This window comes from Rousettus aegyptiacus, unplaced genomic scaffold (assembly GCF_014176215.1).
Source record: "Rousettus aegyptiacus isolate mRouAeg1 unplaced genomic scaffold, mRouAeg1.p scaffold_m13_p_5, whole genome shotgun sequence".
Lineage (NCBI taxonomy): Eukaryota > Metazoa > Chordata > Mammalia > Chiroptera > Pteropodidae > Rousettus > Rousettus aegyptiacus.
Window position 1 is genome coordinate 76,800,452 of NW_023416308.1, and position 26,398 is coordinate 76,826,849.

Here is a 26,398-nt window from a genome sequence, read left to right on the forward strand (position 1 = left end):
GGTGGCTGAGTGAGCATTTCTGCCTGGCCCCACACTATCACCAGGCTCCCCAGTGGAATATGGGGTTATCTACTGTGTGTTCATCTGTGTATTCTTGAGGTAGTGACTCCATGTGAGGGCATGACTGGCCAGTTTGTGCGAGCTACCGAGGTAATAGTGTGTCTGTATTACCCATCTGCCCAGGTTCTGAGGGAGGTGATGTGTGATCCTAATATGTAAATGTATCTGGAGATTTATGTCATTTCAGTTGTGGCTTTCTGTGGTATGTGTGTAAGTTCACCAGGCCCCTGTGCCCATGTGTGTTGGTATATTGGAGACTCCATGAGTATAAGTCCATTTTTGAGTGTCCATGCAATGGGCGGTGATTTAGTGTGTATAGTATTTATGTAGCGTCAGGTATGAGCCAATATGTATATGTGTGCATGCAGGTGATGCCTAGAGGACTCCACTATAGCATTAGCTCCATTAGGGCCAAGAGCCTTGTCGATTTTCTTTACTACTGAATCCCCACCATCTGGAACAGTGCCAGGTGCCTTATAGGCACTGAGAAAGTGTGTTGCGTGAGTGAATAGACAAAGCCTGCATGAGCTTCTGTACTGCAGACGCTGAGCACATGTGTCGCCCGTGCCAATTCAGCAGCAGTGGGTGCCCTCAGTGCCCACAGGACACTGAACAATAGGGTTAAAGGATCCTAAGCTCACCCAACCCGTGTCACCCCAGACATCTTGGAAAGAGAAGGGCCTTCAGAGGAGGCAGGCAGAAATTGAGCAGAAAGGGGTCCCTTCCTCCCTGCTCTAGCTGGGTCAGGACTCTCAGAATTAGGCTCACCATTCTGCCTGGCGTGGGAGGACTCCAGTTCACCCTCATGGTCTGTATCCCCACCCTTATTTAAGCCTGTGATAGGGAACTTGCTGATGAGTTCCAGAGATGCCGAGAAATTTGCTTAGAGTCACATAGCCCAGCAGAGGGAAGCTGATGTTCAGACCTTGCTCTTGGCCTGGGGCCTAGTCTACCCAGATCCAAGCGTCAAATATATGAACCCTCTGAACCTGCTTCCCTGAGAGTGGCAGACAGGCCATTTCTGATTCAGGGCTCCAGGGTCACTCCACAGAGCCTCTCCTGGACTGATCTGAGTCTGTTTTTTCTTCTGGTGCTTGGATGCCTGGAAATACCTCACGATAATAGAGTATTTATTAAGAGGAGGCAGCTGTCAGCTGGAGTCACAGTGCAAGGCCTCCTACCTGTGCCCTTGACTGCCCTGCAGCCCATCCAATCCCTGGTCGTCCTGGAGGCTGATCACTTGTTGCCAGGACAGAACTTGCTCCTTTCAAAGAGCTGCTTTTCTAGCCTCTCTGAGTTTCCTCTTTCTCAGCTAGGGCCAGGGCTTCCCGGGTGTCCACTCTGTAAGTCCCTGCTAGATGGCATGGGGGTGGCTTGTCCAGTTCCAGTTTGGGATGGGGGGGGCGGCCTAGGGGCGGAGAGGAAGTGTCTGCCCCAGGGGATTCTGGGTGACTTTTCTCTCTTTCTCAGTCACTGTTGTTTTCAGGAAGTGTGTGTTGGCCAGGGTTGCAGGGGGTGGGGGAGGCGGAGAGCAGGAAGCCAGGGGAGGCCAGAGCTGGATGCAGACACATACACATTCACTCACTCACTACTCCCTGACATATCTGTGGTTATACATAGAGATACGCACTCAGACAAGTGATCACAGACTCTCGGAGACACAATCACACAATCGCAAGCGCACAGTGCCACACCTGGATTCAGACACAGCCTGACACACCCAGGGAATAGGGGCCAGGCTGTCTGCGAGACTAGTTCAGGTTGGACACTGCCTATCTGGGCAGACACAGCACACTTGAGTACACACTGGGCTTGCCTGGCCGGAGCTGTGGGAGTCCTAAGGCTCAGGACCCAGCAGGCATCTGAGGGTGAGCACTGGCTGTCTACGGGGAGGGCTGGGCTGGGAAGTGGGGGACAGGATGGGGGCGGGCACGGGGTGAGAGGGAGGCTCCTCCGGAGGGCCTGGGAAGGCAGGAATCACTGTTTGTAGGTTTATCACCTCTGGGATATGTTTTGTGGTACTTTCCTCCCTATTCCTTTTTTTTGCACTCAGACTTTTCTTTCCTCTTTCACTTTCTCCACATTTTCTGTTTTTCCTTCTGCCCTTTTCTTTTCTCCTTTTCTTTCTTCCTTCCCCCCCTGCCTTGGGCTTTCCAGTTTCCATTTCCTGATAAGCTTGTCTCCTGGGTCCACTGAGAGCCCACAATGCCTGTTTGCTGGGTCATACAGACTCCTCCTCTGTAGGGTCTCTGCCCCTCAGGGACTTGGTACTGATCTCATCAGTTCTTGCTCCCCTCACCCCACGGAGGATTCTCCCAGGAGGCTTAGGCGGGCTTCTCTCAAGGTCAAATTCAAGGGTACCATGTTTCTGAGCAGCTCCTACCTGAACCCCTTTGCCCTCCCCTTGAGTCCAGAATGATAGGAAGACTTTCTGAGGTCTGGCACTTAGTTGGTCTGGTTTCTTTCTCCCTCCTGCTGCTACCCTCTGGAGCCAGCACAGGGTCAGGCCCGGGAAGCACATAGAGCTGCTGTGGGAGACCCAGGCCTCTGCCTCCTCCTGCCCACAACAGCAGGGCTGGCCTGTGAGAAGGTTCCGTATAACCCTGGTAGTTGATGTGCCATGAAGGAGCTAACAGGCTGTGTGAGCTTAGAGGAGGGAGCAATTGGGTGGACTTCTTGGAGGAGGAGGCATGTCTAAAGCATAATGGAGTTGGTGATCTGAGTTGTTGTGGGGAGTAAATGAAAAAAGGCCCCCAGCAGAATACCTGACACATAGTGGGTACTTAGCAAGTGGTAGCTCTTGTTCCAGGGAGACGTGCTAAGAGATAGGTGAAGCCATAGTATTGAGAGTGGATGCCAGGTTAATCAGGTTCTGCTCTGTGGAGCGGTGGGGGAGTTGCTGACCTCCAGTGATCAGGATGTGAATGGGGTTGTGATCATTCAGTACACTTCCTCTCTGTTTTGGGTGATGCCATTACATGGAGAGGGATTGGCCTTCTGTACAACATGTGCAGAAGCTGAGAGGCATGTTTCAGACATCACATCTATGCAAGTGAAATGCCAGGAAGGGCTCTCTGTGCTGTGGCCTGGGCAGAAACAAACAGAACAAAACCATTCTAATGGGGCTGACCTTTGGATCTCATGATGGAGAAGGAAGGACAGGGGCAGCTGTGGAGGAAGCAAGACGCACAGGACTAAGGCCTGGGCATTGTTTAGCCAGGGTGCAAATGAGGAAGTAGGCAGTTGGGAAGGTTTTCTAGTGGGAAGGGAGATCAGGTTAGGAGAGGGTTGTGTCCAGATCACTGGGCCTAACCCCATCTTTTGGTCCTGCTAGTGAGAGTCTAGGAGCTGAGATTGGCCTTGGTCCCTCCAAGCCCTGTGTGATGTGTTAGGGGGAAGGGCCTGATACCGGGACAGGTGTAGGCCTGAGTCCTTGGTCTTCTGTCAGTTCAGTGAAGCAAACATTGACAGACACAACTATACTGGGTAATCAGAAGTATGGAGGCTGGAGGAGTCCCAAGGAGGTCCTATACCCACCAGCCTGAGACGTGAGGGGAGGCACAAAGTAGAGCCTCTCTCTAGGGAGGGAACCCCTCTGAGGGGAAGGATATATGATTTAGACCTCTCGAAGGGAGGAGTAGGATGTGTTCAGACAAGGAGGAGTATTCCAGGTGGATGTAACAGCATATGCAAAGGCCTAGAAGTATGCATTTATGGAATACAGCTCTATTAAGGATGGCTGGAATGTGAGTAGAGGATGAGTTCAGGGTCAGCCTGCCCTTACAGTAAAACCGAGTTCTTTTTGCCAGAAATTGATGTAGACAGAAAGATATGGAGGCAGAGTCAAGGGCCATCCTGGAGGAGGAAGCTATGAAGCAGGTTCCTAACCCAGCCTGTGGGGCCTGAACCTCCTTTAGCCATAGCCAGGGTGAGAAAGTTGTGCTGATGAATATGGGAGTATATCTCCTTGCTGAATGATCAGTAAGCTTAGAAGCAGATCAGAGAGGAGGCTCAGAGATGAAGTGATCCACTTTGTGAGGTCACAAACTGATGAAGATTCAAGCCCAAGTCTGTCTGGCCCCAAATCTCTCTCTTAGCTAGAGTGACCACACTTCTCATTTTGCCTGAGATAGACTCTGTTTATACCAGTTGCCCGGACATGGTTATTAATAGCGCCTCATTTAACTCTCAGAAATGTTCTGGCTTATATGATTCATTATATGGTCCCCCTACTCTTACCCATTGTAGCTTGGGACCCTCACATGTCCTGCAACCCCTAAGTATAAGCTGCAACCCCTAAGTATAAGGTCGGCTGTGTGTGTTTGCCCTAATCCAGTAAGATAATCCTTAAATTGAGGGCCCAGGCTGGGGTGGATCAGCCCTTGCCAAGAGTGCTGGCTCTTACTGTAGGCATAATGGGGAGAGCTGATGGGTCCATATGTCCCTTGGGCGGAGGAGAAAGGAGCTGAAGGAGCAGGGGAGCCATGTATGGGAGCAAGGGGAGCATAGCTCTGTGTGGGCATCTCAGGTTGCCTATAGGTCAGGCCCATTGAGTTGTGCTTTGAGGTACAGATGAGCTTTCCATAGGCTGAGACAATAGGGAGAGGGCAGTGGGAAGGAGGAAGAAGCCTTGAGCAAAGGTTTAGAGGTGGGGCCACTGCGCATGTGCTCAGGGTTGGGCTGATCTTCTGGTCTAGAGGGTCAGAGTTCAATGGGAAACATCCCAGCTGGGCCTCAGCTGCAGATTGGAGTTGGGGCTGCTCTTAGGAGTGAATGGCCAGGACTCCAGCTGGGGTGGGGGTATTCTGTGGGCTCTGCCTGTTCCCTTGGGGTTTTCCCACATGCTGAGCCTTCCTCACACCACTTCTCCTTTCCTGGGCTTGGCCATGACTCAGCATGGCCCATTCCCCTGTGGTAGGCAGGCAGGGGTCAGCCAGGAGGCTTCTTGGAGGAGGAGGCTAGGATGAGGTCTGGAGGTCCATGAGGAGCCCTATTACCTCCACATTCTTGACACTTAGCCCTTTTCCTGTGAAGCCTCTGCTTAGAGAGGAGCCTTTTGCATCTTTTTCCTTCTGCCTTCTTGCCACGGTCACAGTGGCTGCCAGAGCTGTAATCACATCCCCTCTTGGACCAAACATCAGCCCCAGAGCTGCCTAGATCCTGCGTCGGGGTGGGGTGTGAGGAGGCTGGCCTCAGAGAAGCCCTCAGATCCTGGCTGTGGCCTCATTCACCACCAGTTGAGCTTGTAGGCTATGGTGCTGGATTACCTGTGTGCAAATCCCAGCTGTGGAATGAAAGGCAAATTACTTCGTGTCTCTGTGCCTCAGTTTTCTCATCTGTAAAGTAAGGAGAACAGTGAGCCATGCCTTATAGAGCTTTTGTAGTGAGTAGATGAATGACTGCATGTAAAGCACTTAGAAGATAGCTAGGAATACATACACACACATAATTAATAAGAATTAATTAATCCAGGTCTTCATCTACTAATTGCTGCTGGGTGCTGGGCACACCATAGTGAAGAAGGTAGTGTGGTACTTGCCTCAGGTTGCCCACATGCTGGAGAGGCCTCAGATAGATACATCCCTCACTGATGATCAGGACAGTGATGAGGGAGGATTGAGGGCTAGAGGTAGAAAGGCTGAGGTTGCTTGGGCTCCAGGGATGCTCGGGCTCCACCACCTTCTCCTCAGTGCTGGCCCTCAATCCTGGCAGAAGCTGGGGAGCCACGCCCACTCAGCCCTGCTCGGCTGGGAGGGGCAGAGCCTGTCCCCACCTCCTCTGGGCCAGCTTGGAGTTCTGCTCTCAGCTGATCATGCTGGGTCCCCAAGGGCCCCTTCTTCTTGGAGTCTGGGAGACTGTGTGTAATAGATTGCTTTGGCTGTCAAGAGGTCTCCAAAGACATTGCACCTGTCCAGTTGGGGGCCAGTACCCCAGGTCATGCCCTTGGGCCTATGGGCACTCACTCAATCTTTTGGTCATCATTCACCCTTTCATTTGCTTTCCACCCAGCCCTCATAGGCACCCTATTCACCTACCCATCCATCTGTTCGTTCATTCATCCACTCATTCTGTCCGTCCACCCATCCAGCCATCTGCCCATCTACCCACCTTTTCACATGCTCTTGTTGATGACTCAGCCAGGCCCTATACTGGGCTGTAGGAATAAAGAGTCAAGTCCAATGCTGCTCCTGCCCTAAAGAGAGTCAAGGTCAAGTCAGGGAGACAGCCTGATACAATGCCCACCAGGGAGTCTTCTTTGGTCCAGCTAAACATTCATGCCCTCTGGACTATCATAGGCTCACTTAGCATCAGATTCCGTAAGAAGCATACAGGGAGGGAGCAGTTGGCCACCAGGCAGTGGCAGGTCTTCTTCTGCTATGGGGTCTTTATAATGGTTATTGCCACTGTCTACACAGCTTTCTAAGATCTATTATCTGTGGCCCTCCAGGGGACAGCCCAAGGGTAGGGGACTGAGACTCACAGCAGACAATTGTGAGAGTCACCTTATTTATAAAATTCTTGCCCGGAGGGGCCACTGTGTCTTCTAAAAACCCTACAGATGTGTTTTCAGGTTTCTTCATAGAATGTGCCAAGCTACAAGCCATGACACTCAGGGAAGCCCAAAGTTCTGGCTTCTTCACCAAGTTGAGAGACCACTTAGAGTTTCTCCTAGTCCAGGTACAGTTCCTCACCCAGGCCATTTTTGCCTTAGTTGTCTAGGAACATAGCTGACATACCACCTCTAGCAGGTTTCTAGAGTGAGGATGCTATCACTAAAAGTCTGATTCTCACACAGAAAGCTAAAGAGTTTCATTCATTCTTTGCCTACGCATGGAGAAGAGACGATTAGAGTACAGGGTGATATGGAAGTAACCATGTGTTCTAAGAAGCACGTAGACTGTGGAGTCAGGGGTCAGGTCCTGGCTTAGATGCTAGCACAGTACCTGGCACTAAAGAGGGAGATACTTAAACAATTTGTATTTGGAATAGTTTGTCTAAAGGTCATAACAGAAGGGAACATGTGCAAGGACATGAATATTCCTTGTACAGGAAAGAGGGGTCAGGAAAAACTTTCAGAGAAGCAGACTTGAGTTTGTAATTAAAGAATAAGTAGATGTTCATTAGCAGAGACCACGGAAAAGGGTATTCCTGGAGGAGCCAACAGCAGGAACAAAGGCCTGGCATCATGATCATGCCCCAGCCCTTTCTTGCTTTTACAGTCAACGTACACTACTAGGCACTGCCAGGAACATTGGGCGATAGACCAGGCTGAACGTAACTGGTGGGAAACGTTGCCCACCTACTCCTTGGCTCCCTGTTGGACACTGGCAGAGACAACAGGTGCGGCCAGGCCTCTGGAGCTCAGGCATCTTGTTCCAACTGGTGATCCTTGTGCATCCTGTGTTCTGGCACATGATATGCCTTGTCTTGGTTAATCTTCCCATCACCCTGCCAGGTCAGTGAGATAGTCCCCACTGTACAAAAGAGGAAACTGGGGCTCCAAGAGGCTAGGTGCTTGCCCCAGGACACAGGAGCTAAGACTTAGGCAAGGTTCAAACCTATGTCTTTAATGCCAAAGCCCTTTGGAAGACTGTCAGCCTGCTGAGAACAGTGTGATCTGTACTGAGACAGACTCACAGGAGCACTGTGGCTTTAGGAGCCCAGAGGTCCCTGAACCTGGCCTTGGAGAATCAGGGAAGGGTTCCTGGGAGAGTAGTAGCAGAGGTGAGGAGCTGATATGCAAGAAGAATGTGGTGGGATCAGGTGAATTTGAGAGGTCTGAGGACATCTGGGGGATGATAAATATCCATGTCTGGGATGAGAGAGGATGGTCTTCAGCCAGAGATCCATGACTCAGGACCTCAGGACCTAATTTTTGAGGCTCTGATCTGCGCCCCTGGCCTCGATTCTTATTTTTTCCCCATCCATTCTCCAACAAACACCTTATCCTTACATGCTCAGCTCAAGTCTCATCTCCTCCAGCATTCCCTGACTCCCTAGACTAAGATGTAAGCCATCCCCACCCCATTCTGGTCTTCACTCCTCTTCTAGATTGGACACCCAGTAGGTACATGTGGCTAAAAGCTAGAGCTCTGAGGACAGATTATCATGTCAGAGCAATGCAGCAAAAGAAGGTACCTGTTTCCTTAGGCTTTGGGGAGCTTATAGTGTTTGGGGTAGGGAAGTGAGGTGAGGAGGGCTATGTGGAGGAGGGCTCCTGTCTGAGGTTGTGGAAGAATGAGTTTTGCTGTATCTCAGGTGAGCTGGGGGCCCAGTGGTTTTGAGTCCTGGCTCTGTTGCTTGGTGACACTTGCTCAGTGACTCAGCAGCACTGAGCTAACCCCCTTGTTGCCCAACTTTTGGTCTGTTCCCAGCCTTCCGTCCAAGGAAGAGGAGTTACTGTCACTACCACTGTCATCCTCTCCCCAACCAGAGCCTGAAGAGCCCCCAGCTACCTTCCCTGTGGGGCCTCCCTACCCCCTGTCTCCCAGTCCCCCAGAGATCCCCCCGAAGCCACTTCGCCTGCTCCCAGAGTTCGGTGAGTGCTATAGCGAGGCCTGGGGCTCTGGGTGGGTGGCTTGTGATCTGGCCCTCGAGGAGTCTGCAAGGATGCAAGGTTTGCATTATGCTTTCTGTTAGGCCCTGCCACCGAGGCCCTGTGTGGCCCCTGACAAGTGAGATTCACTCTTTTCATCCTCACAATGGAGACAGCACCCACATATATGACCTACTGACTGTTGGGTGCAGGCACTTGGCAAACTTTCTGAGTTGCCCATGGTTTAAAGTCTGGGAGTATTTTCCATGCTCATGGATGGTTTGCTGCCCCTCAGATTGTCTACTTTTCTTGATTCTTGATTCATATTGCTTTTTTTAGTCTTATTTATATAGTCCCTGCCCCTGAACCCCAAGCTTGCCTCCTCTTCAGTGGCCAGGAACCCCCTAGTGCCATCCTATGAGTCCCAAGGGTGTAAATAGCACTTCTTGTCCCTGGTGTCTTTTTTCGGAAGCTAGGCAAGGGTGGGGGTGAGAGGGTCTCTTTTGGGCTGGAGGTGGCCTTTGTGAAGCCAGGCCTAGATACCCAGGAGGGGAGGCCAGGCTCCTTGATTCTGAGTCTCCCCTCATCCCTCTCTCTCCCCAGATGACTCTGACTACGATGAGGCCCCAGAAGAGGGGCGGGGAGCCCCAGCTGGCGTGATGACCAAGAAGGTGGGTCAAGTGGTGGTTTGGGTTTGGGCTGTCTGCTGTTAGTGGGGAGGGTGGGCTGCCCAGCTGCCTTTCAGACCCTGGTGATCATTAGAGAGAATGGGCGATCATTTCAGGAGAGTTCCCTTACCCCTTCATTGTCTAGCCATGCAGGGGTCAGGGGTCGGGCACACGGTCCCAAGTCCCAACGCTTGGTTAGGGGTCTATGGCTCTGGTTTATGGCACCAGCTACAGTTTTCAGCTACATCTGGATGGCTGTGTGTGGCCTCCTCTCCCTTGGTGTTTTGAGTACAGCTGTCTTAGAGTGTCTGGCCCACTGTCTTTGTTTCGCTTTCTTTGTTCCCGTGTCACCCTCTCTCTGAGTGTCTTAACACTCCACCCCGGAGTCTTTCTGTTTTTGTCTCTGGTCTGGGCTGGTGTGGCCCCGTCTCCCTTCGTCCCTGTGCAATCTGCCAGTGAGGGGAGGGGAGTGTGAGGAAACAGAAGTAAAAGTGCTGAGTCCTGTAGGTCTGAGATGAAGTGGGCAAAGTGGAGTGTCTCAGCCTCTGGGTGGGTGCTATCTGGGGCTTGAAGGGAAGCATGATGCTGAGTGGATCTTGGGGTGCAGGAGGAGCCCCCAGTGAGCCAAGTCCCACGTGCCGTGCGTGTGGCCAGTCTGCTGAGTGAGGAGGAAGAACTACTGGACGACCAAGAGGATGAAGATGAGGATGACCATGCCTATGAGGGTGTCCCCAAGTGAGTGTCCACCTCTCTCTGGTGGCTCTCCTATCCAGCCCTGCTCCTTCTCCCAGCCCCGCCCATCCCCTATATCTCATCAGTCCCCATCCCAGTCCCACTCATTCCCTCTCCTCTTCCCCCAGCGGTGGATGGCACACCAGTAGCCTGAGCTCATCCTTGCCCAGCAGCCTCCTGGTCCCCCAGCTCCAACCCCAGCCCATGGATGGACGGCCAGGGGGTCCCACCCCCATCACACCCGTCATCAAGGCAGGCTGGCTGGATAAGAACCCACCGCAGGGGTGAGTGAGACCTGTTAGGTCCTGCTGGTGCTCCGCATTCAGTGCTCGGTGCTCTAGTATACTGGAATCACGGATCTGAAAACCAGAGTAGTCAAGGTTATTTGAGCAGGTCTCCTCCCTCCATGCAGACTGTAACCACCGATGATCCCCACAAAGCCTGTGTTTTATTACCCTTAATATTGGGAAGCCCTACTCTGAGTCCCATTTCAACCACTCTTACTGTAGGTAAAGTCCATCTTCTCAGTGACCATTTGGGACCTGGCCGTTTCTAACTTTGTATGTGGTGGCCAGAGGGAGCTGGGGTAATCCCAAAGCCTCTCCCCTAATCTCCAGTCCTTTGCTCTGTTGTCCCTCCACCTCTGCCTCTCCAGATCATACATCTATCAGAAGAGATGGGTGAGACTGGATGCCAATTACCTGCGATACTTTGATAGTAACAAGGTAAGCCCTGTGTTGATCCTTGCTATGATCTCTGCTCCAGCCTGGCCCTAGTTTGAACCTTGACACTGGACCCAGGCAGAATTCCTCCCCATGTGAGTCCTCACCAGATCTCCATTCTGACTCCTTGAACCGTGGACTTCTGGTCCATAGGCCAGCTGTGAGCTGTGGTCAGGGTCAGTGACAGGGCTGTCCCTCATCACCTGTGAGAGACGGCTGCAGCCTTCATTTCAACTGAGGCTGAGGGAGTCAGGGAGGGGCTGGGCCTCTGGGGATTCCCACAGTTCAACTCTTCTCTCTTCCCTAGGATGCCTACTCTAAACGCTTTATCTCCGTGGCCTGTATCTCTCGTGTGGCTGCCATTGGGGACCAGAAGTTTGAAGTGATCACTAACAACCGGACCTTTGCCTTCCGGGCAGAGAATGATGGTGGGGAGTGGGACAGAAAGAAGACTAGCAGTTTGGCTTGATAAGAGCAGGGAGGACAACAAGGGCATATCAGCTTCCCCCACATCAAATCCAGAGAGAAGTTGACCTTTTATGAGGTGGGGCAGGGAAGGAGGTACCCTCTGACTGGCTCTGTGCTTGGGATACCTATCGGGTCCTCAAAACCATATTCCATTTACAGGAGAAATAGGCTCAGAAAGGCAAAGTCGCTAGTTCAAGGGGCATACCCAGGATTGGAGCCTGAGGTCGTCCAAGTCAGAGAACTCAGATAGTCAGAGAGGTGGGCTAGTCTGGGTGGGCTTTCTTGTCCTTTGGAACGGGGGCAGGAGACTGCCGGGCTGAATTTAGGCTTACTCCTTCCCCTTGGCCCACAGTGGAGCGGAAGGAGTGGATGCAGGCCCTACAGCAGGCAGTGGCTGAGCAGCGTGCCCGTGCCCAGCTGTCTGGTGCTTCTCTATTGGGTGTTCGAGACTCAGAGCCACCTGACCGTGCTGGCAGCCTAGAGCTACGAGGCTTCAAGAATAAACTCTATGTGGCTGTAGTCGGGGACAAAGTGCAGCTTTACAAGAATCTGGAGGTGCGAAGTGGTCAGCCAGGCTACTAAACCTCTCCCTTGCTCCATGCCCTCCCTGGTTCCTCAGTCTCTCCCTTGTCCACCTGGTCCCTCAACTCCACCCCATGCCCACCTGGTCCCTCAGTTCTGCCCCATGTTTACCTAGTCTCTTAGTCCTGCCCTTTTCCTTTTTTCCTTCCCCTGATGGAGCCCAGCCCTTTCCTGGCCCCCCTCTTCCTGCTCCTAGTTCTGACACCATCCCCTGCCTGACCCCTGTGCATTACCTTCTCATCATTCCCTACCTATTGCTACATGGCCTCTGAGCCTGGGTTTGTTTCCTGAATAGACCTTTTCCCAGATTCCTGAACTCTCCCTTATCTCCTTTCTAGTCATTTCTAGTCCCTAAAGTACCACCACTCCCTCCTCTCTGCCATATCTCGGACCTCGAGCCCCACCCCCCCGGCCTTGCCCTCACCCCTTCCCACCTGCCTGCCAGGAGTACCATTTGGGCATCGGAATTACCTTCATTGACATGAGTGTGGGCAACGTGAAGGAGGTGGACCGGCGCAGCTTCGATCTCACCACCCCCTACCGCATCTTCAGGTGAGCCTCCATTGCTCACCTGCATCCTCATTCCCTCCCACTATTTTTGTCTTGCATATGTGGGAAGCTGCTAGGGTGAATTTCTCCCTTCTCTTCTTAGCTCTGCCTACCCCTGCTGGTCTTTTACCTTTACTTGCTAACGTGCTCTGATGATCCCTTCCTTCTAAGAAATCAAACTTTCACCCCACCGCCCTCTGGCCATCACTGTCCCCAACCTCCACTGCTCCCAGAGTTGCCCATATTGGCTTTCTGTACCACCTACTCATCCTGCGTGCTCTGCTTCCTTGAAAGTGTTCATCTGTCATCAATACTTGGTTGAGATCAAAGGCTACTCTTTTCTCTTTGTCTGCTGTGACTGGTCCTGGGTACTCCTCCCTGAACCTCTAAGACTCTGCTATTTAATGGTTTTCTCTGACCTTATCCATCCCTCAGTGATCTGACTGTCCGCTGTCCTCTCCCTGGGCAGGCTCGCTTTCTCCCAGGCCTTTTGCTGCCACCTCTGAAGCACTGTGTCGTACTTGGGTTCAAATCTTGTGCATTAGCTCAGCTGCCATGACAATACCACAGACTGGGGGAGTGCTTAAACAACAGAAGTTTATTTTCTCACAGTTCTGGAGGCTAGAAGTTCAAGGTCAAGGTACTCTCAGGGTTGGTCTCTCTTCCTGGTTTGTCAATGGCCACCTAGTCACTATGTCCTCACATAGCCTTTCCTCTGTGCCCACCTGAAGACAGAGCTGTGGTGTCCCTTCCAGTCTTTTAGATTAGAGCCTCACTCTTATGACATTATTTAACCTTAATTACCTTCCTAAAAGCCCTATCTAACATTGAGGTTAGGGCTTCAACCTATGAATTTTAGGAGAACACAGTTCACTCTATAATATCCTGGACCTGCCACTGGGTTGCTGTGTGACCTGGGCAAATCACTTGGCCTCTCTGTGCCTCAGTTTCGACCTCTGTGAGTAGGATCCTGACAGTCTTTATAAAACTGTTATTCGACATGGTGTGCAGTAACTGCCTAGTTGATGCTAGCCTCAGGACCCCACCCCCTCATCATCACCGCCTTTGATCTTAGCTCAGATCTTTCTCCAGCAGGGTTTTTCTCCTCAGCTCTAGACTGTGTCTCTAATAGTTCTATGGATATCTCCCCACTTTAACTTCCTCCTCAACTCACTGTTCCTCCTGGGCTTCCTCGGGGAAGACTATTCACTCTTCTGCAAACCCATCACCACCCCTCTCTTGCCTCCATCGCTCTCTCACCTCGATCTGGCCTCTCCCGTTACTCCTCATCATCTTGCCCTAGGCCCGTGGGCCCTCTGGTCCCACACCTGCCTCCTCACCCTTTGGCTGGCTGCCTGTGACCACCAGAGGGGCTTTTTTTTTTTTCTTTTTGTAGAAAACCAAGGTTTTATTGGTTCATTTCTTAAATTTGAAATACTCTTTAAGGACATCCTTGTCATGAAACTCTTTGCCATCATCTTTAACTACTACGCAACTGCAACTAACCACTTTCCAGAGGTTTCTTTCTCTGTCAGTTTTACAGGGGGCCTGCCCATTCACCAAATTTCTTGCTGTAATCAACCTTAATTAGGTTGATTTGGTGTGCAGCACAAGAACTTCCATTAACCTGACATCCATAGGCTCATATAATTGGATGCAAATATACAGTGACAGGCTCAGTGCTTGGCTAAGGCCTAGGCAGCTTCGTGGATTCCATCGCTCAGCCTTCGTGAATGAGGACGGTCTTCAGCACCTCTGGTGAAGCTGTATTAACATCTGTTACGTCTGTAGCAGCAATGCCTTCCTTAGCTGTGGTGGGTTATGGCTAGAGCCAAATCTTGACAGCATACACGCAACTTAGGGATGACGGGGAAAGAAAGAGCCAGAGGGAAAGACATCTCTGACTGCCCCCCCCCATTGCTTCTCCATTGTCACTGTGTGCACTTTGACTTCCTCTGCCTGGCACAGGCTTGTCCCTGTTTGTCTTCTAGCCTCCTCTCTGCCAGTCTGCCCATCCTGCTTGCAAGTCCTGGAATGTCCCATGTGCATGTGCCATCCTGCCTCTTTGCACTTGCTGTTCTCTCTCTCTGGAATGCCCTTTCACATCTTTACCTGGCTAAGCCCTTGGAGTATGTCAAGTGTTACTTAGCCAGGCATCATTTCTTCTTAGCAGCCTTTTCTACTACCTGGGCAGGCAGAGCCCTCTCTGGGCTCCCCTAGCTCTCAAGTGTCATTGTGTTTGTCCACACTCCCCTTCCCCACAGACCCTGTCTTCCTCCCTTTCTGACTATAAACTCTCAATGCCTTGTTCTCCCACTTCATGCTGTGCCCCTTTATGTGGCCCCCAAACCCGTCTGAGCCCTTTCTCACCAGCCTCCCTCCTCCCACTTTTGTGTCCCCAGCTTCTTAGCCGAATCGGAGATAGAGAAGGAGCAGTGGCTAGAGGCCATGCAGGGAGCCATTGCTGAGGCCCTGTCTACCTCGGAGGTGGCTGAGCGCATCTGGGCTGTGGCCCCCAACAGATTCTGTGCTGACTGCGGGGCTGCCCAGCCTGATTGGGCCTCCATCAACCTCTGCGTTGTCATCTGCAAGCGCTGTGCAGGTGTGTGGTGTGTGTGGGGGTAGGGCTCTGGGCTGAGTCCTGTGACAAGGCTGGTGTATTGGGACCATAGATGGTTTGTCTGGCTGGAGGGGCTAGAGTGAAGACAGAGGTCATTGTTTGTGAAGGCACATCTGTGTGCCAAGCCTTTCCCACTGGGATTAACCTGCATCCTTACATTGCAAGGCAAGGATTCAACTTTTCATGTCATGGGTGGGGACACTGAGGCACAGAGAGGGAAAATGGCTCATTCATGGCAAATAAATGAGTCTGGATTTGATCCCAAGCTTCTAGGGGTCCAGTGCCCATGTCTCATTAGAAGAATGGGAGGAAGCCAGGCAGGAGAGGCTAACAGGGACCAGGCTGGGTAGGGTTTTGCATGCAGAGGGAGAAGCTAGTGTTTCATCCAGAGTTGGGTAGGAGGCTGCAGTGGGAAGAACATGGTCAGGTTTGTGTAATAGACTCCGGCTAGTTGGCGAAAGCTGAGTTAGAGGGGGTGACACTGGAGACTAGTGAGGAGGCTGCCACAAGAGAGAGGAGGAGGAGGAGGCCTGGTCTAGGGAAGTGATGGAGAGCATTTGAGAGATGTTTAGGATCTATGGTGTAAAAGTCCCAACGACAGATGAGATGAGGAGGATAAGGGGTCAAAATTCATTCTATTCAACCAGCATTTATTGAGGGTCTGTGATGTGCCAAACATTGTGCCAGGTTCTGGGGCTATAGCCCCCTTGGGAGCTGACAGTGCCCAGGTGGCCTCTTTGGGTGGCTGGAGATGGGATTCCCAGGGGAGAAACGGTTTGGGGAAGTTGCTGAGCTCAGTGAAAAACCCCAAAGCCTATGTATGGGATGTCTAAGGCAGATGTCCAAGAAGGCTTGGGCTATGAGGTCTGGGTGCAGGAAAGCGATGACTCGATTGGAGACCAGATTAGGAAGGCATCAGCTTGTTGAGGATGAGGATGACTGGAATGGACGAGATGCAGAAGGTGAGGCTGAAGCCAGAGCCAGGCAATGCCAGGCACTACTAGTGCCCTCAGCCCTCCTCCCTGCTGCAGGGGTCCTTCTTGGGCCCTGTAGCTGAAGAAGGTTGCATTCTATCCAGCCCTGACTCCCCACCCCTTTCATTCCACATATTTATTAAGTGCTCACTATGTACCAGGCTCTGAGCTCTGAGGCTAGACCCTAAAACAGACAGTCAAGATTGCTGGGCTCAGGCAGCTTACATTCTAGTGGGGAGGGGGAGAAAATACATATACAAACCAATAGAAGTTATCGGGTAAGAACAAGTGCTAGGCAGAGACGTGTTTGTGGTAAGCCCTCTCAGGAGGTGATTGTGTCAGCTGAGATTTGAATGTCGGGAGGAGGCCAGCCCTGGGAAGATGAAGGAAGAGAACATAGGCAGAAAGAACTGAGAATAAAGGCCCTGAGGCAAGAATGAGCATGGAGGATTAGAATAGGGAGGAGAGTGTAGCTGAGTGGGATGGAAGAGAGGCAGGAGGTGAGGTTGGAGAAACAGGTAAGGAATTTAGATCTAAATCTCCGAAGCCATTGGAAGGTCTGATGGCAGGGATTTGAAGCAAGGGAATTTGCATTTTAAAGAGATCACGCTGGCTGGGCTGTGTTGAGTGGTCCATAGGGAGTCAAGCCTGGCTATAGGGACCCTGGGTTGCTGCAGGAGCCCAGGTTATGATTGCGGGGCCCAGTCCTATGGTGCAGGGAGCAGTGGTGTGCCACTGGATTCTGGAGCTGTATAGTGGCGGAGCTGCAGACCTAGCCTCTGGGTCCTGTGGTGGCTTCTCACTGTCTAACCGTAGGTGAGTACTGGGGGGTAGGGTGAGGAGGTGAGTACTTATGTGAAGGAGAGGGCCCGGATGACCTGAGCTGGCCCTCTGTCTGCAGGGGAGCACCGTGGCATGGGTGCTGGCGTCTCCAAGGTGCGGAGCCTGAAGATGGACAGGAAGGTGTGGACGGAAACACTCATTGAGGTGGGGCGGCCTCTGCTTGTCACCTATATTGGGGGTCTAGCTGCTGCCTGCATCTCCCAACCCCATCTGACCAACCCCAGCACCCTAGAGCTAGATGAGACCTTTGGGATCATCCAGTGGATGTGGATTTTGGAAAAGCTGAATTTGGCAAAGTCAGGAAACTGACCAGTGAGCTAAGAATGTTTTTACAGTTTTAAAGCATTGTTTAAAAAAAATACACATACACACACACATACATATATAAAATATGTGTATATGTATATATGTATACACATATATAAAATACATGTATATATACTTACACACATATGCATATACATTTACAACAGAGACTTTATATCTTGCAAAACCTAAAATATTTATTTCATCTGTACTCAGATGCACCACTGGGTTTGATTATGTTCGATTCCTTTAGGGGCACGCATATATGTAATCCAGCTGCTGATGTGTGGAAGTTGCAGGGGAGAACCTGCAACAGAAGGCTGGACTCAGGGGCTGACCACACGGGGCCTTACTGATAGCCCTAACTAAGCCGCAGACTCCAGAGCAATTTGGGTGTCACATCTCCTCAGAGCTAGGGTTAGAATCCCCAGTTTACAGATGAGGACGTTGAGGACCAGGGAGAGAAAATGACTTGCCCAAAGTCACAGAGTGAGTCAGTAGAGACAGGTATTGTTTCCACTTTGTTCTCTGCTGTGACCCCAGTACCCCACACAGGACTTGACAAAGAGGCAAGATGGGGGGCCCAGGAAATGACGGTGGAACGAATAATCAGCAGAATGAAAGAATGAATAAACTAGTCCCCTGAATGTTACACCCCTGCGCTTTCCCAGAATTTGCCTTCACTCCTTTTCCCCTGCAGGAGCCCAGGTGATGTTTGCTGGGCTCAGTCCTGTGGTGCGAGGAGTAGGAGTATATGGCTGGATTCTGGAGCTATGTGGGGGTGGAACTGCAGGCTCAGTCCCTGCGGAATACCCTAGAGAAATGTCAGGGACAGGAAATGTTTCCAAAATTCTTGCACACCCAATTGACTGACAAGTTTGCGCTTTCCTCCCCACCCCCCACCCCCCACCCCGGTGCCCCAAACTGTGAAAGCCTCAGGAATGCAGAGTTCCAGATGTGTGACTGTGTGGGGAAATAACAAAACTCCCAACCAGGAACCAGGCCTGGGGTGTCCACCTGTCAGACTGTCTTCCATTTGTCCTGTCAATGAGCTGAGAAACTGGGCTCAGGCCCAGGCTAGTGGGAGAGTACCCAGGGCCACCAACAAGTAGTATACCTCTCTAGTTTCCCCAATGGGAAAATGGACAGGTGGCCTGGCTCTCCTAGCCCCTCACCTGATAACCTTGAAATCAAGATTTTGCAGGGCGCAGGCCCCTGGTCATAGGCTGCCCCTCTAACTAACCTGTTGCCCACACCCGCAGCTCTTCTTACAGCTAGGCAATGGTGCCGGGAACCGCTTCTGGGCAGCCAGTGTGCCCCCCAGTGAAGCCCTGCAGCCCAGCAGTAGCCCCGGTGCCCGGCGGCGCCACCTGGAGGCCAAATACCTTGAGGGCAAGTACCGCCGCTACCACCCACTCTTTGGCAACCAGGAGGAACTGGACAAGGTCAGGTCACTGGGTCTCTGGGGCCCCTTGAGAGTGCCCCCATTTCCCTACACTGTCAGGGCCCTCGAGACCACCCCTTTTCTTCTGTCCCCACATTCCTCACCATCACAGCCCATCTTTTCTACCAGCTCCTGGTGATGAGCTGGCATATGGGTCAACTGAGGCCTAGAGGGTATAGGGGCCCTGCCTAAGCCACAGGGAGAGTTGGGGAAAAGCAAAGAGGAGCTAAGCCTAACCCTTGGGCCAAGGCCACAGACTCAGCATCTGTCTGCTTCCCTCCCCTCCTGATTCCTCTGTCTCCTGCACCCTGTCCTGCTCCTTCTGAATCCTGCCAAAAGGAATGAAGTTGATGAGGATGCTATTTCCTGTCAGGCTCATAAAAAACAGCTGGTTGCTCTGACCCACCCCCATCCACACCCTACTCAAGATTGAGGCCCAGTATGGGCTCCAAGCCCTAACAGGCTGGGAGCCAAGCCCTGGGCCCCTGTCTGGCTCTGCCTGAGTGGGAAGTAGCCTGCTCCAAGGCAGGGGGATGCCACTTCGACCTCTGGTCGTCCTTTAGTCCCTCCCCCAAGCAGCCCCACCCAGGCAAGCTCAGTCCAGCTAAAAGCCCAGTGGGAGCCAGGCCTCCACCTCCCAGGAACCCAGGCGTCCAGCCCCCAGCCCAGCCCAGTCTAGCCTGCTGGCCAGAAGGGGCGGCAACTCCCATTGGTCAGGAGGGCTGGGCAGGCAGTGAGGAATTCAAATGTGGGAGGAATTAGCTACAAGCACCCCCCTCTGTCCTTCCACAAGGCAGAGGGAGCTTGAGATCCTCTAGAGAACAGGCTTGGCAGCTGATAGGGTCCTGGGGGCTGGCTACCAGCAGGGGTGAGACCTGGGCTCCTGGGACCCCTGGCCTTTGCTGGGTAGCCCCTGCCTGTCCCCTCGCCTGTCCTCCCTCCCCTCATATCTTTGGCTTTTCTCTTCCTCCTCCTCTCCTCTCTCTTTCTTTCTCTCTCTCTCTTTAAACCTGAAGATTGGCCCCCAGACCTAGATGCCTCCTTCCTTCCTCTTCTTCCTTCTCCCCTCCACCCTGCTTTTTCCACTGGCTCCTCATTCCAGCTTGGACTGACCCTGCCCCACCTCCTCTCTCATCTGTCCAGGCCCTGTGTGCCGCAGTGACCACCACAGACCTGGCTGAGACCCAGGCGCTCCTGGGCTGTGGCGCTGGGGTCAACTGCTTCTCAGGGGACCCTGAGGCCCCCACACCTCTAGCTCTTGCCGAGCAGGCGGGGCAGGCACTGCAGATGGAATTCCTTCGAAACAACCGGACCACGGGTGAGTGACTAGTTTTATTGTCTACCTGGAGGGATGGGGCCTCCCTGCTTCTGGCCCTTTGGAAAGGATGCTGAGTGGGGGTCTGGCAGGGCTGTATATCGCCCTGTGAGGTTTGATTACATACCATTTAGGCTGTAATTGTAGCTCCTTAAAGGCACTGGTGCAGCAGTGTGTGTGATTTTAGGTGTGTTTGAGTTTGCATGTCAATGTCTGTTTGCATATCTGGCTTCCCCTTTCATATGTATGTCCCTTGGTGTCTCTGTCTCAGCATCTCTCTTTGTGTATTTGTGGGTCTCTCCCTGACCTATAACGTGGGCTCTCTGTCTGGCATCTGTGTGCCAATGTCTGTGCATCTCTGAGCTGCTATGAATCTGTTTCCTTGCATCTGGGGGTATTAAGGGCTTTGGGGTTTGTGTGTGTGCAGAATGTGTCTATGTTGCTGTCGTGGGGTGTGTTGCATTTCTTTGTGTGCGGGTAACCCACCACAGCAGCCCTGTTCACTGTTTTATCTGGGTGGGGCTCTGTCATAGACTGAGGTTGGATCCCATTTGGCTCCCACTTTCAGGGTTGGGGGAGGCGGTGGGGGTGAGGACTGCTGATCATGGCCCAGGACTGGCCTCTGGGGCCATATCCCAGGACTGAGGGTGGAGCTCCGAAGCTGGGGCTCTGGGCTCAGGGCCATGGGTGGGTGGGGCGTGCTGGGCTGGAGAGAGCCCAGGTGTCCAGGGAGGCACAGAAGACCACCCAGCTAGCTTGGACTTTGGGACCGCTGGGAGCAGGGCTGAAGCCAGGCTGCTTCCTTTGGCTTTGCATCATCTGGTATAAACCTTCCTCTAGGGATTGTTAGTGAGTTTTCCCATGGCCCCCCTCATTCTAGTGTGCTGGCTCTGTGTCTCAACAGGGAGAATGGGGTGGTCTGGGATGAGGAGTTAGGGAGGCTTCCTGGAAGGGGAGGTACAAGAGCCAGGCCTTGGGAGCAAGGTGGATTGACACATATAGGGAGAGGTGAAGAATGGCTGGATGTAGCAGTGAGAGCCTGAGGGTGCTAGTCAAGGGAGCCAGGACTGGTGACTTAAATGCAAGCTTGGATGTCTAACCCAGGTGAGGGAGAGGGGAGGCACTGTTGGATGACAAGCATGACTAGCCATTCATCCCCTGCTTCCCAAAAGAAGTATCTCGGCTGGATTTGATGAAGCCCCTAGAAAAGCACTACTCAATTGTCCTGCCAACTGTGAGCCACAGCGGCTTCCTCTATAAGACTGCTTCTGCCAGCAAGCCACTGCAGGACCGCCGTGCCCGGGAAGGTGGGTGCCCAGGAAAGTAGCATTCTGTCATGGTGGCAGGGCCAGAGAAGCCAGGGCTGGCCAGGCTGGTGGACCCACAAGGGTGCCATGTGCACTGGGGCAGAGTTACTCTGGAGGGCTTTCTGGATGTGGTCTCGGGTACACAGGAGTACATAATAAATGGGCTGATCAGGATGGGGGTGGGGCACAGCACTGCAGAGCATGTCACTGCCAGTTTCCTTTAGACTAAAGAAGCCTCTATTGAGTACCTGTTTGGTGTGGGCCCTGTGCTGGACATCTGGTATTTGGAGCAGGTAGATGCTAGGAAATTTGAGGACTAAGCTTGAAGTTCCATTCCTCTTTCATCTCAGCCTCCCATTTGCTCCCCAATTATGAATAAATCCATAGTTCTTACCAAATCCCACAAGGACCTCCACATCACCACCCCACCTCATTACCTCTTTGACCCATCTCCTCTCACTCACTCTACTCTAGCCTTACTGGCCTCCTTGCTGTTTCTCACACATGCATATTCATTCCCATCAGGGCCTTTGTACTCACTGTGCTCTCTGCCCAAAATGCTTTTCCCCAAATATTTGCATGGTCAGTCCCTCACTTCAGTCAGGTCTCCCTTTAAATGTCGCTCCTTGAAGACTCATACCCAACCATGTTATCCAAAATAGCATGCCCTATTTACCCTACTTTCATACCATTTATCTGACATTATTTATAGGTCTGTCTATTGATTCTCTGTGCTCCACTGAAATATAAGCTATTCTTAGCTACCACTGTAGCCCCCAGAGCCTAGAACAGTGCCTTGTACACAGTGGGTACTTGGCAAATGTCTGTAGGATGAAGAGTCACTGAAGCAGAGCTGGCTTTCCTAGAGGGAGCCCAGCCTAGGTGGCAGGCTCTGTGACACACCACCCTCAGAGGGCAATGTCATGTCCATGTAGCTAGGACAAGAGATAGTGTCTGAGAATATTGCTCACAGCATCCTTCAGCACCTCTAGATGAAGCCCTCCAACTCCCAGAGAGAGTTTTTTGGAACTCTGTGGATCTCCTCACTGCTGCTGGGGCACCATCCCAGTCTACCTCCCTTTGCCTGATAATGTCATTTATGTAACTGCCTGAGTCATCCTTTTTGCCCTGGGTGCCAGGAAGCCCTGAGCCAGTGTGAAGCTCAGCGCTATGAACTACACAAGTCTGCATGGCTTTGACCTTTTATTCTTTCTCTTACCTTTTCTTGCCCAGATTCCTGTTTCTGTTCCATTATGGAATCTTGTCAGTCTCCTCAGAGTCATAAGAGGAGGCAGAGTATAGATTATTAGGTACTGCTGGCAAAGGAGCGTGAGGCTCAGGAGGGAGAGGGGGACACATGAGAGGCTTCCTATGGCATTTGGGCTCTGAAGGATGGAGGGGAGGGAACAGGATGAGTAAAAGCAGGGAGATGGGGTATATACCCAGGAGTGTTCAAGAGGGGCTTGAAGAGGTGGGAAGGCACAGACCCCAGGATCTTGAATGCTAGGCTGAGGGGCATTGACTTTGTCTTGAGGACAGGGGTGGGGAGGGTGATGGAAGGGTTTTGAGCAGAGGAAGGACAGAGTCTGGTTTTGCTAGAGTACTTTTGAATCTTGGAAAAAGCAAGAACAATGAAGAGGCTGCTGCAGTGGTCCTGGGAGAGGCGTGGGCTGGACTGGGGTGGTGGGGCTGTAGGGAGGAGGATGGAATTGGGGAAAACTTTTGAGTTAGAATGAAGAGGACATGGGTCAGGTGGGAGTGGGGGCTCAGGGAGGATGCAGAGGTGGTGTTCAGGTGAGGGTGGGTGGCTCCCTCATGGTTCCCTTGCCCGACTTCTCCCCAGAGTTCAGCCGACGCTGGTGTGTCCTTAGCGACGGGGTCTTGAGCTACTATGAGAATGAGCGGGCAGTGACCCCCAACGGGGAGATTCGAGCCAGCGAGATTGTGTGCCTGGCAGTGCCCCCTCCCGACACCCATGGGTGAGCACCCCTGGGCAGAATCACAGACTGTTATTACTGTAAGGTCCAACCCCCTATGCCCATTGGGAAGACAGGGAAACAGGCCCAGAGAGGGGTAGGGCCTCCCCAGGGTCACACAGCAAGCTGGGGCTGTGTAGGGGCTGAACCAGTCTCCTGAGGCCCCAGCCTAGGGTTTTCCCACCAATTTTTAGGGGGCTAGGTGAAGGCCACTCATATGGGGACAGTCAGGGGTGGGGTTCAGAGAACAACAGTGATGGAGGGGCTGGGGCTTGGGGGGTTGGGCCTGAATCCTGGCCTATGTATCTACAGCTTTGAGCACACCTTTGAGGTGTACACGGAGGGAGAACGACTATACCTATTTGGGCTGGAGATTGCGGAGCTGGCTCATGAGTGGATCAAGTGCATTGCGAAGGTAAGACTGGGTTAGCAGGCAGATGTGGAGGGAGTCCTACAGGATGTATGGTGGGACCTTTTGGCAGATCTCATGGATCCCAGTTCTCCCAGGACAGAGGGCAGCTGACACAGGACAGGCTCTCAGGCCAAGAGCCTAACATAATTTGTAGCCCTGTGTGGGGAAATCTAGGAGATCTTTCTCAAATGTGTGGAAGAAGGCTTATAGGCCTTGCACTCCATGGGTGCTCAATACATGTTTAGTAATGAATTACAGAGCCATCTTAGGATAGACAGTGCTGCCTCCAGGGGGAGTGAGCTCCTTGTCCTGGAGGAAGGAGCTAGGTAGCCTGCAGAGGAGAGCTCTGCCCTGGGGACTAGAGAGCCAGGTACCCTCTGGGGTCCCCTGTGTTGTGAGGGCCTATTACTCTTTTATCATTCACTTGTTCATTGATAAGTCCTCTGTGGGGCTCCTGATTGTTGGTCCTTCAGAGCCCTGGGGACCCAGATGAATCAGTCTTGGTCTTGGTTCTTCTATATCTTCCATGTTGGTGTTGGTGGGGGAGACAGATCAAGTACAGAGAGCAACTGTATAATCAGTGTTACAACAGAGGGCAAGAATGCTTTGGCGCCATGGGGCTCAAAGAAGGGACATCCTTCTCTGGTGGCTGAGAAGATTTTCCAGAGAAGGGCACATCTCAGCGGGTGTGAAATGGGGCATGGTACCTGAGTTCATTCACTGCTGGGTTCTGCCCTAGGGAAGAGAGAGGAGGCAGCTAGCAGGGCGCAGAGGGCAGTACCCACAAGCCAAGGACAGGGGTGTCCAGACAGGTTGTGGTATTGGCTGATGTGGTTTCCTGCCTCTACCAGGCATTTGTGCCTCCCCTGGCTGAGGAACTGCTGGCCCGGGATTTTGATCGCCTTGGGCGCCTGCCCTACAAAGCTGGCCTGAGCCTACAGCGGGCCCAGGAGGGCTGGTTCTCCCTCACTGGTTCCGAGCTCCATACCATCTTTCCAGAGGGGTCCTGCGAAGAGCCATTGCATCTGCGGAAACTGCAAGAACTTTGTGCGTGGACCCAGACCTGGTCCCCCAACCTCCAGGGCACCCTATCCTGGACTCCCAATCCCCCAGCCCCTCCCTGGAAGTCTGAATACTACCATGGCCTGGCCAGAAGTAGCCAGCCTGCCCTCTCAACATTCTCTCCTGCCCTTGGGTGCATCTCAACGATCCCATGCGTTGGTGGGTGGGTCCCAGGGATGTGTGTACCCAGAGGGGCTCAGGAAGGAACAGGTCGGGGACTATGAACAAGGCCTGGGCCTCACTTCAGCCCCTCCACAGCCGTCCAAGGAGACAGCGAGAACCAGGTGCTAGTGCTGGTGGAGCGAAGGAGGTGAGCCCTGGCCTAAGGGGTTCTGAAAAGCCTATGGCAGTCTGACACAACTGTAGGAGGGGTGGGACAGGGGAGGACCCCCAAGTGACTGATTGTCCCCTGCCCAGGACGCTGTATATCCAGGGAGAGCGGCGGCTGGACTTTGCGGGCTGGCTGGGGGCCATCCAGAAAGCAGCAGCAAGCTCAGGGGACACACTATCAGAGCAGCAGCTGGGTGACTCGGACATCCCAGTGATTGTGTACCGCTGTGTGGACTACATCACACAGTGCGGTGAGCCCTGCCCCCGTGGTACAGTCCCCATCCGGTCCCGAGAGACCTTTGCCTCCTGCTCCAGAGGCCAAGCCTCCCTTTCTCAGGATCCCTCTGAAAGTAGCTACAAGAGCCCACCCCATGACCCATGCCTTCAGCTCTTCAGTTTTGTCCTGCCCCCAGATTGCCCCGTCCCCAGCTCAGTCCTACTCCTCTACAGGCCTGACTTCAGAGGGCATCTACCGCAAGTGTGGGCAGACATCAAAGACACAGCGGCTGCTGGAGAGCCTGAGGCAGGATGCTCGCTCTGTGCACCTCAAGGAGGGTGAGCAGCATGTGGACGACGTTTCGTCGGCGCTCAAACGCTTCCTGCGAGACCTGCCAGACGGGCTCTTCACTCAAGCCCAGCGCCTTGCCTGGCTGGAGGCCTCAGGTGGGCCCTGCAGCTAGTGCTCATCCTGAGATCCAAGCCATCCAAGCCAGGGCTGCTGACTTGTCCTCTCCTATCTCAAGATTCCAGCCCTCTCTATTATATACTTGGGCTAGGCATGCCCCATTGAACAATCTCCAGTCTCCCTCCCTCCTCTATTTCTCATTTTCATTATCACTCTATACACAGTCTCCTGTGTGCCTTGCAGGTTTGACTTGATAGGGAGCAGGGAGTACTGTTCCCTAGGATGTAAGGCAGAGCAGCCAGAGGGGTGGGATGGGGAGGCAGTTACAGAGGTTGAGGGATATTCTGACTTGATCTATCTTCCCTTACCCAGAGATTGAGGATGAGGAAGAGAAGATCTCCAGGTATCGAGAGCTCTTGGCACATCTGCCCCCAGTCAACCGAGCCACAGTGAAGGCCCTTATTAGCCACCTGTACTGGTAAGAAGTGATACTATTTTGAGGCTCTTGAGGGATGGGATAGAGAAGATTCTTCTACTCCCAACCCTTGACTGCCCTCCACTGGGAACCCGGTAGTCCTGAGAACTGAGTGTTGACTTTGATGTGTCCTAATCTTGGACAATTTGTCTCACAACTTACTTCCTGCAGGTGGGAGAATAGAGGAGGTTTCAGCTAAAGGCTGGGGGACCTTGGCCAGGTCTCCCAGCTTTCCAGCTCTACTCTTCCCCAGGACCCAAGACATGGCCAGACTGTCCCTACTTGCCTTTAACTAGGACTTTTACTGGCCTCACTCCAGGGTCCAGTCATGGATCTGTCAAGAATCAGGAAGATGGGGAAATTCGGGCCAAATTTCTTATTCAAAGCTTTTG

The 26,398-nt window shown here is 52.7% G+C and overlaps 1 protein-coding gene and 1 pseudogene across 10 annotated transcripts in view; one reads left to right on the forward strand and one right to left on the reverse strand.

The window, feature by feature from the left end:
• ARAP1 (ArfGAP with RhoGAP domain, ankyrin repeat and PH domain 1) overlaps positions 1-26,398 on the forward strand; it is a 61,299-nt gene that overhangs the window by 24,223 nt on the left and 10,678 nt on the right. For 7 of the 10 annotated variants that reach the window (XR_004950872.1, XM_036220797.1, XM_036220798.1 and 4 more), the window contains 20 exons: positions 8,436-8,599; positions 9,200-9,267; positions 9,872-9,999; positions 10,125-10,280; positions 10,652-10,721; positions 11,026-11,146; positions 11,539-11,741; positions 12,214-12,320; positions 14,720-14,919; positions 16,813-16,898; positions 18,323-18,505; positions 19,648-19,822; positions 20,992-21,126; positions 22,970-23,105; positions 23,415-23,517; positions 24,366-24,561; positions 24,835-24,886; positions 24,994-25,157; positions 25,357-25,569; positions 25,904-26,009. Coding sequence is in view for 9 of the 10 variants with exons in the window: in XM_036220797.1 (XP_036076690.1) it covers positions 8,436-8,599; positions 9,200-9,267; positions 9,872-9,999; positions 10,125-10,280; positions 10,652-10,721; positions 11,026-11,146; positions 11,539-11,741; positions 12,214-12,320; positions 14,720-14,919; positions 16,813-16,898; positions 18,323-18,505; positions 19,648-19,822; positions 20,992-21,126; positions 22,970-23,105; positions 23,415-23,517; positions 24,366-24,561; positions 24,835-24,886; positions 24,994-25,157; positions 25,357-25,569; positions 25,904-26,009 (2,766 nt within the window). In the remaining variant the exon portion in view is untranslated. Of the gene's footprint in view, positions 1-1,560; positions 1,929-8,435; positions 8,600-9,199; positions 9,268-9,871; positions 10,000-10,124; positions 10,281-10,651; positions 10,722-11,025; positions 11,147-11,538; positions 11,742-12,213; positions 12,321-14,719; positions 14,920-16,812; positions 16,899-18,322; positions 18,506-19,647; positions 19,823-20,991; positions 21,127-22,969; positions 23,106-23,414; positions 23,518-24,365; positions 24,562-24,834; positions 24,887-24,993; positions 25,158-25,356; positions 25,570-25,903; positions 26,010-26,398 lie in introns of those variants that run through there. The other 3 variants (XM_016157987.2, XM_036220796.1, XM_036220801.1) reach the window with 3 other exon arrangements.
• Positions 13,734-14,235, reverse strand: LOC107517303 (annotated as a pseudogene).